General features: G+C 39.3%; 4 protein-coding genes across 4 annotated transcripts; all 4 read left to right on the top strand.

Annotated features, from left to right (window-relative positions):
• Positions 1-1,619: 1,619 nt before the first annotated feature.
• On the top strand, positions 1,620-4,955 carry gja11 (gap junction protein, alpha 11). The gene is made up of 4 exons (XM_074684995.1): positions 1,620-1,686; positions 2,378-2,530; positions 2,729-2,914; positions 4,059-4,955. The coding sequence occupies exons 2-4, from the start codon at positions 2,402-2,404 to the stop codon at positions 4,659-4,661; spliced, it is 918 nt and encodes a 305-aa protein (XP_074541096.1). The 5' UTR covers positions 1,620-1,686; positions 2,378-2,401; the 3' UTR covers positions 4,662-4,955.
• Positions 4,956-7,444: 2,489 nt separating this feature from the next.
• gja13.1 (gap junction protein alpha 13.1) lies at positions 7,445-8,302 on the top strand. The gene has a single exon (XM_074685104.1). The coding sequence runs from the start codon at positions 7,445-7,447 to the stop codon at positions 8,300-8,302; it is 858 nt and encodes a 285-aa protein (XP_074541205.1).
• A 2,989-nt stretch (positions 8,303-11,291) lies between these two features.
• LOC141801809 (gap junction Cx32.2 protein-like) lies at positions 11,292-12,393 on the top strand. Its single transcript, XM_074685095.1, has 2 exons — positions 11,292-11,420; positions 11,740-12,393. The coding sequence occupies exons 1-2, from the start codon at positions 11,292-11,294 to the stop codon at positions 12,391-12,393; spliced, it is 783 nt and encodes a 260-aa protein (XP_074541196.1).
• A 2,364-nt stretch (positions 12,394-14,757) lies between these two features.
• cunh1orf198 (chromosome unknown C1orf198 homolog) lies at positions 14,758-21,025 on the top strand. Its single transcript, XM_074685094.1, has 6 exons — positions 14,758-15,106; positions 15,473-15,523; positions 16,688-16,813; positions 17,047-17,217; positions 17,502-17,855; positions 18,677-21,025. Exons 1-6 carry the CDS (start codon positions 14,801-14,803, stop codon positions 18,731-18,733), a joined length of 1,065 nt encoding a protein of 354 aa, XP_074541195.1. The 5' UTR covers positions 14,758-14,800; the 3' UTR covers positions 18,734-21,025.

The following is a 21,025-nucleotide window of genomic DNA, read 5'->3' as shown; positions in this document are numbered from 1 at the left end:
ACCAATGCCCGGTACCTGGCAATCAGTATCGGTACTTGACAGTACCAATTTGCAGTACTTTTTTGTGTTAATATGGTTAAAAAAATCAATTTGTTTCATAATAAAACTTCATTTTTTCAATTTAACATATTTATTCTTCAGTACATAACCTTGCAATGCTGTGTTGATGTCCAGCATGGAAAATTGCCTACTTCTCCAGTCTCTCACAGTCACAAGGATGCGTTTAGATACCTAAACATGGTACCTTTTGATTTTACATGAAACGGTACCCAGTACTTTTGACAGAATTTGGTTAGGACCTTTAAAAGTACCTAATTGGTACCCATACCTAAGTAGCTGTAGTAATAATAATAGTGATATTAAATGTTTCTTTGGCCACAGAAGATACAATGGTAGTGTTACCAGCAGTACTAATCCAGTAATAGGGGTATTAGTGGTAGATATTAAAGTTTAGGTCAGGGAAAAACTTGTAGTGGAAGCATGATTTTAGTAGTTGAACTAATAGCCGCAGTATGGTAGCAGAAAAGGTAGTAGCATGGTAGAAATGGTATTGCAGTATCTGTTTAACTAGTGAAGATGTAGAAGTAGAATTAGTAGTAGAATGTTAGGTTAGCCTTGTATTTGTATTTGTTGAAGTAGTGATGGTCAAAATGGTAGTGCTTAATGAAGTTGGAAGAATTAGTACTTCTATGGTTGTGGTCATTGTCAGAGTTGTAGTTATGGTAGATGTAGATCTCCATAGCAGTAGATTTAGAAGTAACAGTGGGGGAAATACACCAAATGCAGAGTGGTTATACCGGTCTTTGTAGGAGAGGTACTACTAGAAGTCATGCCTAGGTCTTAAAGTATTAGAGTCGTTATGATGGTGTTTTGTATTTTTATTACTTATCATAGTAAAAGCAGCTTTAGTAAAACAGCACCATTATCACAGAGGTGTGTTTAGCAAAGTGTGAGTCTTTGAAGACTTGTTTATTTTCCTGACTGTGCAGGGTTTGGTCTAAGGTCTATCCGCATACATTAAATGTTGACTGATCTTTAAGCTGAAGGACACAAACCTCCTGTTTTTCCCCCTCAATCATCAGACTGTGTAAATCATTAACGTCAATGAAGAGACACTAGGCCAACGACCAGAGCTGATCCTGTGGCCCCTCAGGTCAGCCAGGTCAGAGACTGTTTGTAAAGCCACACGTGAGCTGCAGTCTGCAGTGAAAACACAGTGTGGAGGGTGAACCTGACCTGCTTTAGGGCGATACAACCCAAAGCTAGAGTCTGTTGTTAGCTCCATACAATAGAGGGCGTCAGAGCAGGTTGATGAAATTTCTTGATTTTCACCCAGGCCAAAAATCTCCTGTTGACGTTACAATGATGGCCACAGTTTTGAACTGGCTCCCTGAACTTAAGTTAATCTTTCTGCCTCCTGTCCTGAAAATTAAACATACACTTACGCATCAAAGAATAAAACTTACTGACAAGTTTGACATCAGTCTCCCAGTTTGAATTTCATTTTGATAGTTTCTGCTTGATGTAAGGTCTGGAGTTTGGTTGTTGTGGGGAAAATGGTGTCCTTCAAGATAAGATGTCAGAAGCTCGATGAGAGAACAGCCTCTTCCTCACTTTGCTCTTCTCTGTCCTCATGAAACATCGCTCCCTTCATCCTGCTTTTTTCTCTGTGGATTTGTTCTACTGGTGAGTAGATTTCTGGTTGAAATGACAAATCTTTTATTTTTATGTGCATACATTTGCATGCAGATATGTGTAGGAGAGGAAGCCGAACCCTGCTGTATGACATAAAGCAGTGAGCAAAGGCATTCTTGTCCCAGAAAAGGAACATAAATGGGACTTCATACATGTGATGTGAATGAATTGACTCTCTACTGACAACCATTGAACATGATTGTGTGAATTTTGAGCCTTTACCCAAAATGCTTTGACAAATTTCTTTCTGTTTGACTGAGAAAAGTTTAAAAAAAGAGGTGAAAATTTGGTGTTGTTATGGAAAAATACTTGTTTTATGGGAAACACAGTATAGTTAGAAAGTTTTGACGCTGAATAGGAAAAATGTTGCAGTCTACTTATTTGCTCATCAGTGATAGAGCTCAATGCTAAGGTTGGGATTTACCAAGGTTAAGGTCTTGGTTTCCAGCAGATAAGACTGTTTTGGGGACCTGGAATCAGCAGATGTGGCATCTATCTGCAAATAACGCTAGAAATGATTATGCTTGGCCTCGTAAAGGAGTCGGGTCATTCTGCCTTCACACCTTTTAATGATTACTTTGTCTGCTTTTTGTAATTGTTAAAAAGAAAATTAAAAAGCATTTCTTTTTTATGAACGACTGCACTAACACCACTGTTAGCTGACTCTTGTTTTGTCATTTAGAAAACAGGACAGCTGGCGACTGAAATGGGTGAATGGGATCTTCTGGGCCGCCTGCTGGACAAAGTGCAGAGCCACTCCACGGTGATCGGCAAAATCTGGCTCACTGTCCTGTTTGTCTTCCGCATCCTGGTGCTTGGAACTGTCGCTGAAAGGGTCTGAGCATAATGTCAAGTTCACATCATATAAAGATTGGGAGAGTAGCTACATTGTCAGTGTTTATGAAAGGCTAGAAAGCCAACATAGTAGTATTTAAGATTATTCTAATGTTCTGTGAAGTTGATGTATTCACCATAAAACATTGAACTCTATGTTTATGATACTGTGTTTCATCTTTTTATTATTCTCCTCTAGGTGTGGGGCGATGAACAGTCAGACTTTATCTGCAACACCCAGCAGCCTGGCTGTGAGAATGTCTGCTACGACCAGGCCTTCCCCATCTCCCACGTTCGCTTCTGGGTCTTCCAGATTATTGCTGTCGCTACGCCAAAACTGCTTTATCTCGGCTACGTACTTCACATCATCCACATTGAGAAGAAGGTGTGTCAGATGTGCCGCACCTTTAGTCGGCATTTATGTTGTAGGTCTGTTAGAGGTTTGCCACAGGACCATGTGGCACAAGTTGGTTGTGAAATCAGTTTGAGAGCTTAAAGATCCCATGTTATGCTCCTTTTCTTCAGTTTAATATGGATCATTGATGTCTTCATGAAATGGTAGTAACATGTTTTGGTCCAAAAAGCCAATAAATCAAGCACAGCAGCATTGTTTCCAGGCTCTCATAGCCCCTCTGTTCAGAACGCTCCGATTTAGTGGGCGTGGCCTTCATATGTAAATGAGCCACCGCTGATACCGCCCCGCTCTTCCGCGTCACTGAGAGCGGTGCCACGAGCTCCGAGTGCACAATGTTTAGAAAACAGCAAAGCTCGTTTACTGTAACATTACAGGCTAAAACAACAGGCTAAAACAACAGGCTAACTGCAGCTAAAGTTAGCATCCTGAAGCTAACACACAGACGGGGGGGACACTGAGGAAAAGCTCTTACATCTGCTCCACAGCACACAGCATTTAAAATACTCACATTTCCAGGGTCTGAGGTTTGTTGGAGGATGGTTGGTAATGCGCCTGGATTCGGGACCAGTCTATTCTCTAGCCCTCTGTTGTACTGTCCAAAGTTGGAAAAGCAGTCGGCTGCGAAGTGACTAGCACACACATGCACAGTTTTACTGAGTGTAGCTGGCACATTCCCTTGATAAATGAACTCTAGTCACTTAGTCTTATCTTCTTCCAAGATGGGAAGCTTGTGCATGGAACTATGTGGCTGTTTACAGCCAAAATCAAAGCAGTGATGGCTCTTCAACTTTGGCATTCTCCACCCCTCTGCTGGAGAGATTTCTCTTCGTCAGACTTGCTCCTGATTGGTCAAAAAAGGGAATCGCTGACGTCGGCAAATCCCCAAAAATCCAAACAGCTCGTTTTAGGTCAGGATTTTACATTCATAAGCACTACTAAGTACAGGTTTTGTCATGAAATATAACATTTTGTGGACTGGGAGGGAAGCCAAAGACCCAGAAATTTCATTAACAGACTTAATCAAGTGATTTTTGCACGATATGGGACCTTTAAATCTGACTTTGTCTGTTTTTAGAGTAAATTCCTAACTACTTTCTTGTCCTTTTATTCAAAGATGAAAGAGAAGATCAAGAGACAATCTGATTTGGATGACCCAGCCAGTCTGTTCCTAAGGAGGTCCTACAAAGTTCCCAAGTACACCAAAAGCACTGGCAAGATCAGCATCCGTGGCCGTCTACTCCGCAGCTATGTCCTCCATCTTTTAGCCAAGATCATTCTTGAGGTTGTGTTCATCGTTGGTCAGTACCTTATTTACGGTTTCACCCTCCAGACCCGCCATGTCTGCCAACGCTTACCTTGCCCTCACAAAGTGGACTGCTTCCTGTCCAGGCCTACAGAGAAGTCCGTCATCATTTGGTTCATGCTGGTGGCGGCGTGCGTCTCCCTGATCCTTAGCATAGTTGAGCTCATCTATCTATGCGTGAAGGCTGTGAAGGAGTGCTTAGCTAGGAGGCAGGACTACACTGTGACCCCAGTGACACCCCCGCTTACAGAGAGGAAAGCTTTTAAAAGCAAAAGTGATGCAGTGATTCAAAACTGTGTCAACCTAGAGTTGGAATTTCAGGGCCGGAAGTTGGGGATAAACGGGGTCAGCGAGGCTCCTAAGAACGTGACGCCGGAGAACAACAATATGGGGGAGGTCCGAAGCTTGGTCTGAAGTATGGAGGCAGTGACAGGTTGTGCGTGTCCCAAGCTCCTGGCATCCAGTTCATGTGTGTTTTGGCTGTGGGTGGGAAAAGGGGGGAGAGTGTGTGCAGAGTAAGTAAAGATTGAGAAGGAGAAAAACCAGCTTAGGTAAACAAGACTCAGTCACATGAAAAATGTCACCTAAAAAGTTCTTGAAACTTTGTGAGGCAAAGCAAAAACTGGGATTTTCTTGTCCTTTTTTACATGTTGTGTGCATTCTTGAATTTCAGACAATGCTGTTATAAACTTGATTTAATAAACCTCAAAAATTCAGATGGTACCTTTTTCAGTTGTCCTTTTCTTTCCTGCGGCTCACATTTTATTTTAAACTTTAATAAATACTGATATCAAAACAACCTCATCCATTATTCTTCCTCCCTGCACTCACTAAACGCTGATTAAAACATCAAGTTAAAGCTACTGTAAGGAGTTTTCAGTTTGTGTTGATTTTGGCGCCCCCTGTAACAGTACTACTCATCCTTTTTTTTGTTTCCAGTGCAGTTTTAGTAAATATTTTTTTCATGAATGCAAGACTCCTAAAATGTCACAATTTGTTAATATATTTGACTTATTTATTTTAGGTAAAAAGTTAATTTACCTTATTTCAGTATTGTGTTAATATATCTTGTTATCAAACAAAGCTCGTTTTCATAAGATAAGCTAAAAATTTAATAGGTAGCTTGATTGCTATCATTAGCCAGAAGACAATATGCCTTGCTGTCATCCTTCACAAATGATTGAGGTAAGTGAAGCTTACTCCTGAGTTTAAACTTTTAGCTCTAGAAAGCAGAGCTTGTGAGCAGAGCTTGTGAGCAGAGCTCAGCGGTGAGAAATCCCACGCCTCACAACCCGAGGTGCCCGCCTTCGTCACTCCCTGCTCAAAGTCCCACCATGCCGCTCGGCCCATTGCTGCTCAGCACTCCAAACCAAAATTGCGTCTCCGTTCCACACTTGTTTCGCACTCGCTCCAAAAACATGTGCATGCATACTTTACTTATCTTTAATTTAAGACTTAGACCCCAAATCAGTGGGAGGTAATAAAATTTTGCCCAAATTTTGACAAAACTCTTGTTGTGAGCAGAAACAAGTGAAAATTGAGCTCCACCTCCGTATCAATAAAAAAATAAAAATAAATAAATAAATAAAAACCTCTTGACACCCTTTTTAAATTTCGGCCACTCCACTCACAGGCTCTGCTGGAAAGCAAGATCTTTTTTTTTTCAAGGTAATGGGTTAAGTTTGCCATTGTCTTATGAAAATTGACCTCTGAGGGCTTCCGTACATGACAAAAATTGAAAGGTTTTTTTTTCAATTTGAAGATTCAACATATTTAGTGTTATTTCTCACTTTCTTAAGATAACAAGGCTTATGCCTAAGATATGTGTCCACTTTGGGCTTCCATATAACTCCTCTGAGCTTTATTAACTTTTGTTTTTGTCTTTCAGCTTCTTAAGTAGGCTAGCAAGCTTTAGCTTCATATTTTGCAACTGAAAACAGAGGAATGAGTTTCTACACATCTTAGAAATATACTGATCTCATGTTTGCCATTTACTTTAAATACTTCTACTTTAGTTAAAGTGATCAAGGAATGAGAAATGCTCCAAAAAATGAACTCTGTATCTCCAGTAAAATGCTAAAAAACCATAAGAGGGCAATTGCCTTTTTCACTTTTGGTCACCCTTACTTTGATGATTTGGGCAAAAAGTAGGTGAAAATAATTTATGCTGAAAGTCAAACCAAAGTTCAGATTTGAGTTACATTTGTTGTTAAAAGGATTACTGAGTTCCTCTACTGGTTTTCAAACAATATGAGGTTTAAACAGAGATAGACTCAGCCCCCAAAGCACCTGTCAATAATTACACTTCTTGCCTTTACCCAACTTTTTTCTACCCTCACATGCTGACACGTACCGCCAGATGTGTTGCATAATAATTTACTCCCATCCCCGTCCTCCCAACGAGCTATGCCAAAGGTCCAACTTGTAAGGTAGCGTGGTGATTAGTCCCTGCCATCAGTCCACGCTTGCAGGTCAGCAGGTAAGGTTCAGCCGCTCTTGTTCTCTCGTACGTGTAACAGACAATGTGAGGAGTTTACAGAGGATGTTTTGTGAGTGAAGGACTGTTTTAGATTGGAAATGTGAGGTTTTATATATTTTTGACACAGTTTGGAATAATATTGATGTTTTTTTAATTCTACTCCAAAAGTAAGTGGAATCAATGAAAGCTTGAAAGTTATTCACGTCATATTATTTTGTTATCTTTGCAATATATCTGCTGCTTTGAATAAGTTAGTTTTATTCATGCTGGATACTGAATATGAAGTTAAGACTTTCAGCTGAGAACAATTGAAGGAAAGCATCCATCTTTTTCTTTTTAACATAGCTGAACCTCTGTTTTAGATTTGATCTACTGTGTCTTAAGTGGAGCAACTCCACCAAGTTGTTGGTTTTTCTGTTCCAAATTTTCATTAATGATTATTTTAGGAGGTCGTTGACCAACCCGCTCAGGGGTCAAGGGGCTCTGCTACTCTTTTCCTTCTCAAGAAGCTAAGTTTAGGAACAGAAAAGATGGCTTATCTTACTTCACAGAACAATGAGCACCTTTCTTCCTACAGCAGCACATTGATTTTATAATAGATCGTGGTTAATCTTTGAGGTAATAAGGCGTGATGAGGCATTTTTTTCCCATGTGTCAACTCATTGTTCTTGTCTTTTTTCCTTTACTACAGCTCAGTAACTGAACATCACTCATCACAATGGGAGACTGGGGGTTTCTGTCAAAGCTGCTGGACAAGGTCCAGTCCCACTCCACGGTCATTGGGAAGATCTGGATGAGTGTCCTGTTCCTGTTCAGGATCATGGTTTTGGGTGCAGGTGCTGAGAGCGTCTGGGGTGACGAGCAGTCAGATTTCATCTGCAACACTCAGCAACCTGGTTGTGAGAATGTCTGCTATGATTGGACTTTCCCCATCTCGCACATCCGCTTCTGGGTCTTGCAGATCATCTTTGTCTCCACACCAACGCTGATCTACCTGGCCCACGCCATGCACGTCATCCATCAGGAGAATAAGCTCAGAGAGCAGCTGTCGAGTCCAGGTGGAAGCCGGCTCCTCAAAGGGCCCAAGTACACAGATGAGAAAGGAAAGGTAAAGATCAAGGGGAACCTCCTGGGGAGCTACCTCACCCAGCTCTTTTTCAAGATCATCATTGAGGCTGCCTTCATCGTGGGCCAGTACTATCTGTACGGCTTCGTCATGGTTCCCATGTTCCCCTGCTCAAGGACGCCATGTCCCTTCACTGTGCAGTGCTACATGTCCCGTCCCACAGAGAAAACCATCTTCATCATCTTCATGCTGGTCGTGGCCTGCATCTCTCTGCTTCTCAATGTCATCGAGGTGTTCTACCTGATCTGTACCAGGGTCCGATGTCGGCGCAAGCCCAACGCTCACAAAGTCACCTCAGCAGAAAACCCTGCCAGCCTCTCAGCTCCAAGGTGGCCGACCACAGAGCCACTCGAGCAAAACAAGCTGAACATGGATTTGGAGAGCAGCCAGAGCATGGGTGGGAGCCTTGATGGGGCCAAAGAGGAGAAGCGACTTCTGAGCGGTCATTGAAGGATGACCCCCACCTTTCTCAGATACATTTTAGAGACTGAAATGAATATATCTTACAAAGTGGTGCAGAAATTATTACAGAGCACTAAGTTGAAGCTTTATCATTGTTGCAAAGTAATATTCTTACCATAATACGTCAACAAGTCATGGTGTTTTAGAGACACTTTGCCAGAATTTTACTTTGCACTTCAACTGGAAATCTATAAATGGAAACTGTGCAATATTAATAATGTATTTATGTTGCTCATTTACATAGATTGTTGTCTACGCCCAGTTATTGAATGTGTTCTTTAACTTATTGCCATGTTTATTGTCCAGAACTTTAAATTGTTGTCTGGTCAAATGATGATGATTGTTGTAAAGACTCTGTTGTGTATTGTAGATGAATTTTTGTATGCTATGTTGTTTTATTACTTGATTAAAGTTGGTGTAAAAAATAAGTTTCATGTCTTTGAATAATTTCTCTCTTGGTCAAGTTTGGCTCGCCTGACATCTACCCATCGACAACATTATCAACCAGTAAAAATAACAATAAGACAACAAAATAATAATTTCCAAATAATAAAATATTATTCTGATGGTCTTGTTTGGTTTCATGGGTTGTAAGGTGGTTAAAGTTAGAGTCTATCTCAAAACTAGTAAAAAAAAAAAAATGATCAAAGGACCTTTAAAATTATTTTTTAAATGCATAAAGGAGCTTTAAAATATCAAATATTGGGGTTTCTTTTATGTTGTAGGTAAATTAAGGAAAAATTACAGCTTTCTAGAACTCTTTGAAAACAGACACTTGTTGAATCTTAAAGATTACCTTAAATATTCAAATTTTATAAACTAAAAAAAGATTATTTTATGGTATTCTTTGCATAAGAACAATTCAAACTTAACCAGTGAGTTGTCTGCTGACTCACTCAACCATAAATAATGGCAGCTTAATCATTATAACTTAAGAACAAGGAGGGGTTAATATGTGGGTAGATATGAGCCACAAGATCAAATTAATCATCTAAATTGGTTTATATAAGGTGAAGGGCTATAACATCAGATGTACAGAGTATAAACTAAATGTGACTAATGTTTGGGGTCAAATACATCCATATACAGGGCAAAGGGACCTGCACATGCTTCAGTTCCACAGAAAATGCTGGGATAAAGCATCCTTGTGAAACTTATTTGCTCAGTGGGTACAGATTGAATCAAACAAAAAAAGTTTGTTGACACAGTCTGAACAGAAAAATGAACGTGGCTGCTCGTTTCTCACGTACTAATCATTGCAGGGTTACTGCATTGGTCTGTGAAGGGGTTCGTGTTATGCATGTGGCCTCTAGTTCCTGTACTTTATGGTTACTAGACTGATAAATCTTATGGAATAATGATAATAAAATATAAAGGATGTAGATAAATTTCCTATATCAACCACACACTGATGATAAACAATTATATAACATCTACAAGACAAATCTTGACTAGCGATATTTTATCAATTTTATAGCACTTTTAATCATTAACCTGAACATTCTTGTCAGCGCTCTGCCCAACAACAAAAAAAGTGTGTTCTCTTGGGATTTTATCATTTCCAGATGTCAGGACAACGTGACAGCTCACTCTCTTGTGCAATTTCATCACATCTAAAGTTCAAGGTACCACAGACAGGTCTGATTTGGTTCACTGTTCTCTCTATCATTCATGCTCACACGGCTGGTCGCTGCTCTGTTTGTCTGCAGTGAGGACTTTTACTCTCAAAGGTAAGATCTTAAATTGTGACTTTGCTGCAGGATATTCAAAGTAGAGGAAATACAAACTTTTCAATTACAATATTTCTTGACATACTCCGACCAAATCTCTAACCAGTGAGGTTATAATGTGACTTTAAGTTAATATTTGAGGGGTTTGGTACCTTGGCTTAGGGATGTAGCAGAATAAATGCAAGTGAGAAAACACACAATAGCAACAATAGCATCCAACTGATCTATTTCCAACGGTCTCTGGGTATGAAAATTAATATTTGAAACATAATTAATTAATAAAGAGTCTTTAATTCTTGCCATACATAATTTGAATGGATACAAATGATTTGTGGGACTGGAGGTAAACAAACTATAGTGCTCCTGTTCTCAATGAAGCAACCGTTGAAAGGTCTTTGAAATACAAATTATTTTCATATCATAACATCTGTTTTCTTACAGTGGAGATTTTTAACATTGTTGGTATGTAGTTGATTTTAGAGATTGATTTACAGTCCTAGACACATTTTTCTACTCCAGAGAGGTACGATTTTACAGAGTTTATGTCAAATTTGCATCAGGTTAAAGCACCAATAGTTTCAGTGTGTATTGCAACAAGATACCAACTAATATCTTTTTATTCATACTTTTTGTGCTTTATGTTAACAAGACAGGGAATAAGTTTTAAATGAAATAAAGTAGTTTTTCTGAGATTAATAATGTGAATTTATAGCATCTCAACAAGTGTAGTGTATTTAAGTCTACTGTCAGAAGTTCTTGTGAGTTTTCAGCCTTAATAGCAATCATGAACAGATAATTGAAGTTATATTGTCATATTGTAGTTACACCATATGTTATGGCTAATTACATTCAAAAGTAGGTTTTAGTGTTGTCTGTGAAAAATGAACAAATGAGGCTTTTGTTTGTAGTTAATTAAAATTTCAGAATTCAAAATAAAGTGAAAAATGCTAAATTTGAAAACATTTTAGAGCTGCAGGTGTATCTTTGGTTTTAAGTCACATACACCCAATGCACATTGGCTTAGGTCCATAAACCAGTCAGCCTGGGTCAAATCCTGACCCCACTGCACCTTCACATGTGTCACTCCCCATGTTTTTTTTCCATGTGCTTCTTGATCCTATATCTTACATATCAATACAGGATAACCCAAATAGAATGAAAGACTATACTTTTAAAAAATCTTTTTTTCTGTTCTGTTTTGGTTTTGTAAACAAACTGTGTTCATTTTCTTTTTCAGATAAGACACCATGGGAGAGTGGGGAATTCTGTCCTCTTTGCTGGATAAGGTCCAGTCTCACTCCACAGTAGTGGGGAAAGTCTGGCTCAGCGTGCTTTTCATCTTCAGGATCATGATCCTGGGAGCTGGAGCAGAAAAGGTACATTTTGCTGAAATTTGCACCACTTGAAAGCTTTTTGGGGGAAACTACACCCCCTAGTGGCCATAATAGGGATCCAACACAGTGATTCGACAAGTGACACATATTTTAGAAAAAGTGCATCGAATTTCTATGCTGTCCATAAGTTACAGCTGTAGAAAATTACCCAACATGCACCAGGGAAAAAATAAAGAAGGCGCTTCCCTTTGAAAAAGAACTGAATTGAATCACTGAACAGTCACATAAAATGCCTTCACTCTGTTTTTTTAATACTCTGTCCATGAAATGTAAATATAATGATGTTGATCTTATTTTGCAGGTGTGGGGTGATGAACAGTCAAAAATGATCTGCAACACCAAACAGCCTGGTTGTAAGAACGTCTGCTACGACCAGGCTTTCCCCATTTCCCACATCCGCTTCTGGGTCCTCCAGATTATCTTTGTCTCAACACCGACACTGATCTACCTCGGTCATGTCCTCCATGTCATCCACAAAGAAAATAAATTGAGAGAACGCATGAAGAACCAACCTGAAACCACCAAATCCCCCAAGTACTCAGATGAAAAAGGTCACGTCGTGATTAGAGGCAACCTGCTGGGAAACTACATGACCTCCATATTTTTCAGAATCATCATCGAGGTAGCGTTCATCGTGGGGCAGTATTACCTGTATGGGTTTGTCATGGACCCCAGAATTGTGTGCTCCGGAGACCCCTGCCCTTTCACTGTAGAGTGTTTCATGTCTAGGCCCACAGAGAAGACCATCTTCATCATCTTCATGCTGACAATGTCCTGCGTCTCGGTTTTACTCAATCTTGCAGAGATCGTCTACATGGCCTGTTCCAGGTCATTCAGGCGCAAGTTAAGAACTGTGCCGGCTTCAGCTCTTGCCATGCACCCTCACTTAGGAGGTGACAGCCTGACAAAAAATGAAAAACTTAGCCTCCATGATGCCAGTTATAGCAAAGCTTGAAGGAGGCATCAAGTCTTAGAGCTCAGATTTAAACAAGATTACAGAGAATTCAGGAGGTTGGTTGATGCTGTGACCCATGGCTCTCAATTTGCAAGAGACTGTGGCTCACTAAGACCTATTTATTAGACTGTACACCTTTTAATAACTGCAACAACATAACATATTGTACATTTGCTAGAGCAAACCTTTAAATTTGTGTAAGAAAAAAAGTGTTTGTGCATGCACATTTCTCACTGAATTTTTCTTTTGTAAATATAACTTAAAGATTAGCACCTTCAAGATGCACCTTGTTTATTATGTCAGAATAAACTGACGTGTGTAGCCTGAACACCACCTGAAAGCTGGTCAGATTGACAGTCATGAAATAGTGCTCTTCAGAAGAGGTCGCTTTTTAATTCTCTTTTATTTTCTCTTGCATTGTTAAATTCCCTGGTATGACTTTTATAGCTGTTAATATTTGAATTTAAAATTACATGTTTTATCATGTGTAATATTTAATGTAACGTTTTGAGCCCTGTGTTTTTAACTGGTTGTAAAAAAATAAAATAAACAAAGTTACAAGTTTATCTTGTGATTGGATCCACTGCTGCACTGTTTCCAAAAGCTGAATCTAGCATGATAGCTGAAAATTTTGCTAGCTTTTCATGAAAATTTTAATTTAAAGAGGCGCTTTCTTGTTGAGAGAAAGATTAACGAGACAACAAAAGATGAAACTCCAAATGAACATTTGATTAAGACAGACTGCCAAATAAGTTAACTTATTTTCCTTCTAGTTAGCATTACGCTAAGGACATTTGTCTTGCAATAAATGTTCGACAACATACTGATAACTTGTGAAACTGTTTCACTCATTTTTTTATTGCTTTTCCTGCCTTCAGAAAGCAATTTTATGATGTATTTTCTTTACTGTGTCATCCACATCCGCTTATGAGCTAAAAACTAGCTTACTGACATGATGAAGCATTTAGCAGGTTCAGGGCCTGCTATTTTCATTTGAGGTTCATAAAAGCCATTCAATAAAGTAAACAAAGTACTTCTTTATTTACTTTTTAACGTGGTAATATCCACTACAAAAAATGCATGTCATTTTTCAGTCTTTGCCTTTTCTAATCCAACCTAAAGTAGCTAAAAACAAAAGAAAAATTGCAGGTTTTAAACCCTTTGTCAGATATTGAGAGGTAACTGCAGTCAACGGTTCGACAACCTCCGTCAAAGTTTGTCATTCCTAATGCAAAAAAATAAGATTTAATATATGAATAACAATCAAAAAGTATGCCTGTTTTAGACTGTGGAGATGACAGTGGACTTTGGTACAAACCCCTCTTCAGGGGGGTGAGGGTCAGGGGACAATAATCTGTTTTTCTGTCAATACCAATGAACAGAAAAAGTGAAAATGGAGCCTTTTACTTGTGCACAACTACAGCCTGCATTTTTGTCTCTTCTGAACATTTTCTCCATTGCGGCTCTAAATCTGATTTTGATTTGTCAGCACCAGGGGCGTATTTAGTCGTTTGGGGGCCAAAGGCAAACCCAGTCAATGGGGCCCTCCATGTCCTTGTAACTCATCTTCCTCAGAGCTAGACTGGCCTTCCCTGGGTCCACTGTCTCTTTCCGAGAATCAAGGCATGAGACAGTGCTAATCTTGTACATGGTAACTTAATGCAACTAAATGCATTTCTTCAAGTTCTGTACTGTAGTTTGGTTTTGAAAAAAGTGAATACATAATTTAGTCCACTTTGTCCTGGATTTGAAATCTTTATGGTCAATTGACAGCTTATTTGTCCCACAGTGGGGAATTTACAGAATATCAGTGACAAACAAGAAAGTATGAAGTGAAAAACATTACAATAACTAAATATTGAAAAAAATAATTTAGTAAAGAAAAAAATATGTAAATATCAAGCACAACATAAAACTGGAAAAAAAAAATCTACTGAAAGAGGTGATATTAACAGTTAGCATACTTTTTGGTACTATTATTTTAAAGTTACTGTATTTTTATTTTACCCCCTGTCCTGTCCTGTGAGTTATGTTTCCAAAAAGAGATTTTGTACAATAATGTTTATCACCAACTCAAAAAGTTTGATTTTGAGAAAATTATCCTGTTTCCTGGGCTAGATAAAGTCCTTAAAATCCTAAAAGTCTGATATGTTTATCTCAGATGTCAGAGCAACATTGTTTTTATTTCTGACTTGGTTGAAAATAAGAACAAAAAAATGGGGGGGAAAGTGTTTTTTACCACTTTCTGGATTTAAACCAACCTTGATCTGAAGAAATCTTTCAGCCGCTGGGTAAAGACCACACGATGGCGCCATTAACGTTTGAAACGTAATGGAACAGTAACGTCTGAGCACGAGCCCCGCCCACAGCAGCGACGAACAATAACAACAGCTGGCAGCAGCTAAAGATGGCCGCCGCAACCATGGCGGGGCTCGACGCCCACAGAATGGAGGAGAAGAAGTTCGAATATTTCTCCTCCATCAACTCCATGGCGAAGAAAATAATGCAGGAACGGGAAAAAATTAAAGCCCAACATGGTTCGTCTTGGGAGAAAATGACGCCGCAAGAGCAGGACACGGCTATCGATAACGAGATGATGGACCCACATATCCGAGCCCGATACGCTATGCACAGAGTTGAGCGTGAAGAAATCGCCTGTTACCCTAAACTGCTCATTCAGACGGGACAGAAGATCGTTCATTTCGGAGAGGAGGTACTTTTAACTCATTTATGTAATGTTTTGAATCATTTTAGACGTGTTTAAGGTTGGATTAGCATCTGTTTTCAAAGTAGCTAACCGGCCACGTAGCTGTTAAAATATGTTGGCGTACGTCACCCGGCTGGCTGCTGCGTAACCTAGCGACAGATGTGAATTTGTCGGTATCACAGGGTACAGTTTGATGTTTAAACAGATAAAAATGTGATAAACACTGTAAAAATTAATTGTCACTTGCATACTAATAAAATTAGGCATCTATTTTAACAAGAGACAGAATGTAATATTATCATTATTACTGTACCGAAAATATTAAAGGTGAGAGTTGAAGTTTTATCAACGATATACTATGTTTCTTTTCAGGACATCACCTGGCAAGATGAGCACTCTGCCCCTTTCTCATGGGAAACAAAAGTGAGTCATTTTATCATCATTTATTAACATTTTTATCAACATTGTTGACATTTTTAGGATTGATTTTAAGTTTTCAGCCTGTCGTAAATAGGCAACGTCAACACTTGTGCTTCTTTTTGACCCACTAAATAAAAACACAGCATTATATAATGTGTAAAGGCCTTATGGCCTCTTATGGCCCCTTGGAAAAGCCTTGTTTACCTTTACACAGCTGTTTAAGAAAGTTCTGATCATACATCAATATTTTTATTCTGCGTGATCCGAATCTGACAAAAGCAAGCATTTTGAACACAGTCTTCACCAAATATCACCTATTTTAAGCCAACAAATCGTTCAAAAAACAAAATATTACATTATGATTTTTAGTATTTGAGTATTCTACTGGAAATCCCATTGATTAATCGAGTAATCGGAGAAAATACATTTTTGTTTAGTTAAAGAGCAGTTATTTTTCAAATGAAATTTTTTCTCTTTAAGAAATAGAATTTTCTGATACAGCATGTCAATAAGAGCACTTGCTTTGGTAGCTCCAAAATTTGTAAACACACTTTGACACATTTTTTGTGCCTTGTACATCCCATCAAATGTTGCGGACCCAAATGGCACCGTTTCGTAGAATGACCCATTAGTCTCCAAACTCCAGAAAAGAAACTAGATTTGTTGCTAGTTGCTATTTTGTATAAGAGGTAGCTTGAGGGGTCTAAAAATTCAGCTCAGCTCTATTTGAAATACCACTTTATGATCTTTTTTAAAATTAAACGATTCCTCGAGGCAAAGAAAATTACTCAAGTAATTTTTGTAATCGAGTACCTCGAATCATTCGAGGAATTGTTTCAGCTCTAGCTTACAATAAAAAATGAGATCAAGTAGGAAAATTTTTAATTTTTAGGCCTACTGTTTTCAAACTCGGCACGTGAAGCATGGTAATGCAGTGGATTTACTTGATAAAGCACATATGGTGTTTTGTCTGTGCGCTCATACAGCATCATCATGCATCTGTGTGTGAGCACAGAGCCTATCCTGCGATCTTTCTAGGCATACTGAATACGTTCTCAACCTTTAGGATTTAGTATTGCTCTGTCAAACACCCCTAGAGCCAACTTGAACCTCACCGAAGGCATCAGATTTATTCAACCTAACCTAACCTTTGCTTTCATGTTTCAGAGCCAGTTGGATTTCAGTTTGGCACCAGGCTCTTCAGAGCAGGGGGTCTCATCTTCACAGGCAGACTCAAAGGCTGCAAAGACTCCTCATTCTAACCAGCTTGGCAAGAGTACACCAGGAACCAAGGTATGATGAAAGCAAGTGCATGACCAGTTTTCTAAACCTTGTTCACTTTGATAAACCTGCCACTTTGAATTAGACTAGTACTCTTTAAATATTCTTTCTGTGGTTATATAATCCTCATGGGTGGACAAAACACACTCATGCACGCAACTTTGATTCATCCTCGAGCAAAAATAACCGTTTCCACAGTGTGATTCAGAGGCAGTTAAAATGTAACCTGTTCCATGATTTTGTAGTTGTCTGTCAGCGAGGGACGCAGGCCCGATGAAGAGTCATCTTTCTGGAAGATCACCTCTGAGAGGTCCCGGCTCGGCGAGGGAGAAAAAGCCGACTTCCAGTCCCTAACCCCAAGCCAGATCAAATCCCTGGAGAAAGGAGAGAAATCCTTGCCATCTTACCTCCGACAGGTGAGCAGAGAAATGTTTCAAGTGTTTCTAAAGTGACAGCTGACGTTAAAGTATGTTCCTACATTTCTGTGGGAATCTGACCTAATTTGTTTCTATCAAACAAAAGATTGAAAGCTTTTCTTATCCAAACACTTGTCACATGTCAAACAGATTAGATTCTGAAATAGAATCCAGCCTGAGGCACTGACACGAGTGTGAAAAGAAAGAAATGTGGAGAGCAGGCTTTTCTGTTAAGCAACAATTACATCAGATCCTTTCTGAAACTCTACTTCTGTTGTCCTCAGGAGACCTCCAAGGAGCCTGAGCCTGCAGACTCGCACCCTCCAGCACCAGCACCTGCAAGGTCCACCAAGCAGCGAGCACCCAAACCTCCCGCTCCCCCACCTCCCATCCCCGTCGCTGTCAGCGCAACACCCACATCCATCTCCATTTCCCCGAGTCCGGCCCCTCCTGTCAGCGTGTCCTCATCGGTCGCAGGCTGGGAGCGATCTCAGAGCACCTTGCCATCCGTCGGCAGCACCGTGGATGAAGTGTTCTCCTCCAGCATTTTATCCCCCAAGCCCCCCAGCACAACCAGCAGTAATGGGGAGAAAGACCGAGGGGAGGATGGTTTAGCCTCCAGCCCCACGTTTGGTCAGGTGAGGTTTGAAGCAGATGGTGCTAAATCTTAACTCCTGCTTTGTAAGTCTGCAGAGAAAATTAAAGCCTGTGGAAAAAAAATAGCATGTTTGACAAACAAGGTCAGTTTATTCATCAGAGGCCTCTGATTTCTGCCAATCTGATTTAGATAAACAACTTTTTTATAGCATCATTTCCTCAAACAAAAGTCCTCAAACCACCTCCCTCGTTTAATGTATGATTTTGTAGGTGCTACCTGTAATTTGCCTCCTCTAGTAGGAAAAGGGAAGCAAGGGGGAAGCGGTTATTTTGAAATTGTGTCATGGAAAGCTTTGTTTCAGCACAGCCCTGCAGGAAGGTGCCACGCCGTTGGATTATGTGCAGATTCAGTCGACATATGCTTTATGCGTGACACAGAGAGCAGAGGAGAGAAACAGATCCAGTGATGTAACCTTCTTTGACCACAGTTTAACTAGAATTCACCCAAAATAAACCATTCAGACTCAGTTTGGCAGCGTTTTTTACTGGCCTCAACAAACGAAACAAAAGTAGCCTCTTTGTGCAGGTTTTGTAAAAAGACAAAGATGCAACAGAAGCTTTTGTGCAGCAGAGAACAAATGATAAGATTTAGAAAGGCAAATAAAAGGAAACTAATTCTTTGTTATTGCAACTAGATGAGCTTTATTTAGTAAATCAAATACAGAAAAAAAAAGTCAAATGCTGTTAAAAAATATAGAAGGTCTTGCAGTTTTGTTGCATTGAATCTTTTGTAGGATGTCTGTTTGTGCACAGATGTGCATCTCCAGACTCTGATCCCGTCTTTCTGTCTCCTACCCCGCAGTACAACACAAGCAGCAACATCCTGAAGACTGGATTCGACTTCCTGGACAACTGGTAACCCACAGCCCAGACCAGTGACCACCCTGAATGAATCATCATCATCATCATTCACCCTTAAGGAGGACCACACTGCCATGACCACACAATCCCACGTCTAGATTTAAAACCACCAGTCTATGAGTAGACCACATTACGTTCTTGTAATTATCTTAAGACATTATGTCACCGACTTTGTGCTGGTGCCCCCTTACCCACCCACTCAACATCCCACTAGAAAGCTCCCTTTGCTCCCCGATTAGGGTTTAAGGCTTTTATGTGCTCGCCTAACACCCCCCTCTCCCACGAAGTACAGATAGCAGGGGTCGGACCTCAAAGACTTGCTGACTGTGCGTTCACTCTGCTATCAGCTCGGTTTAGAGGTTTTTCAAAGCTGACCTGTGTCTGAGATCCCTACTGAACTAAACCACTGCCTACACTCCTGAGGGGCCATCAGATACCATCAAAAGCTACATGCAGCCATTACAGTCTCAAAAAACTGAAATCTTATCAAGTGTTTTGTGTCTTATTTTGAGTAAAAATAGTCTTATTATACTCAGTGTGAGACACATTCAACTTATCAGTCCAGAAAAGTGTCTTATTTCAAGTTATTTAAGACAAAAATGAGGTGCAGCAAGAAAAATTTTCTTGAAACTAGAGTAATGTCTTTATACAGATGACTTTTCTCTTGCACCATGAGCAGATTATTTTACTTGTTACAAGCAATTCAGACCTCATTTTTCTGGACTTTTCGGTGAAAGTGGCTCGTATTAAGTCTAAAAAGACATTTTCAACTGAAAACAAGACAAAAACACTTGATCAGATTTCAGTTTTTTGCAGTGTGATTCAAAAACACTAGAATCCAACAAAATGACAGATTAGATTCAAATCTGGTGCAGCAATGAAGATTCATTCCTTTCCTTTACATACATAATTTTGATGCACTTTCAGTGAATTGATGCAAATAGTTTGTGCAATCATGTAGTCTTCCCTGCTTGGGTTTTACTTCTTAAATCGGTACGATATTTTCCTGCTAGCTTGCTGAAAAGACCAATTAGCTCACGACCAGCTTTAGCTATGCTTCTAAAGACTCTTCAGGGATCTTAACACACTCTTTACTTCCCTTAAATCCTTAAATAGTGTATAAGTTTGTGAAGAAATGCAAATATATTGAACATTTACCACCGAGCATGGCAGTAAGATTAATCAAACACATTTTCAATACTCAGAATGGCTGCTTTTTAACTTATGAAGGTAACAAAACAAAAACAGTTTAAGGGAGAATTCACATTTTGATGCCATTATCATAAAGTAATGAAGCAATCTAATGTTTTTTTTCATCAAGGGCAGATTTAGCTGCATTTTCTCATTAGAGAAGGTTGTTATCTGGTCAACACTTAAGCCTAGTACTCGTATAAACAACATCAACCTGTTGATCAAGCTGCTTGTCGTGTGAACGTACAGTCATGCTGAGAGTTGAATGCCTTCTTGTGTACCTTTTAGACACTAAAACAACAAGCAATTCTATATTTTGTACTGTTAGCATGTTAAACTTTTCCTCTGTGCAACACCTTAGACCCTCATCCATTTTTAATGTTTATTTTTGTTATGAAGATATGCTCTCTATTGTGCTTTTATTTATACTTAGTTATATATTCCTATAAATCTAAGAGTTTTACAGTTTAAGTAGTGCTCAGTCTTGCTTTCCTGGTCCTCATAGATAAGATTGGTACTGGAATTCCTAGACTCACGTGGATTTTTTTTCCTGCCGCATCATCTTACAAGAATATAGCCGAATGTATTCCATTTTTTACACGTTCATTGGATTAGATTGTGGTTTTTAGTTAGTGGAAACCAGCTTCTCAAACAGGAATGGGAGAAAAAAAAAAGAAATCCATGGAAGAGCTCAGACTTCGTCATGGAAAACTCACGGTCTGTGCATCCAGGCCGCCATGTGAAGCTGTTACAGATGTCCTGTGTGGATTTAGCTGCTTGCCAACACTTCCTCACCAAAGTCACCCCTCCCACAAGTGTCACCTTTGACCTCAAACTTGTGCTGAGCAAATGTGTGCATTTATAATGAAAATTAAAGGCACTAAAGTGTTTTAGGTGTTTTAGATAAACGGGCAGGCATGTAGTGATTTGCACCAATTGTGTCATAGATGAAAAAAAAGTCCAGTTTACATGACTAGAGTACTATTTTACTGAATTTTATATTTATCTCTTGATTGTATCTTATTCTATTCATGTACTTTATGCACTCTGCATTTTGGGGTCACAAATTGGAAGGAAGTGAATAAATAAATAAAAGTCA

Source organism: Halichoeres trimaculatus, unplaced genomic scaffold (genome assembly GCF_033239565.1).
Source record: "Halichoeres trimaculatus isolate MK-OKI-2021-1 unplaced genomic scaffold, fHalTri1.1 fHalTri1_scaffold_13, whole genome shotgun sequence".
Taxonomy (NCBI): Eukaryota; Metazoa; Chordata; class Actinopteri; order Labriformes; family Labridae; genus Halichoeres; species Halichoeres trimaculatus.
This window is presented reverse-complemented; position numbering and strand designations above follow the sequence as displayed.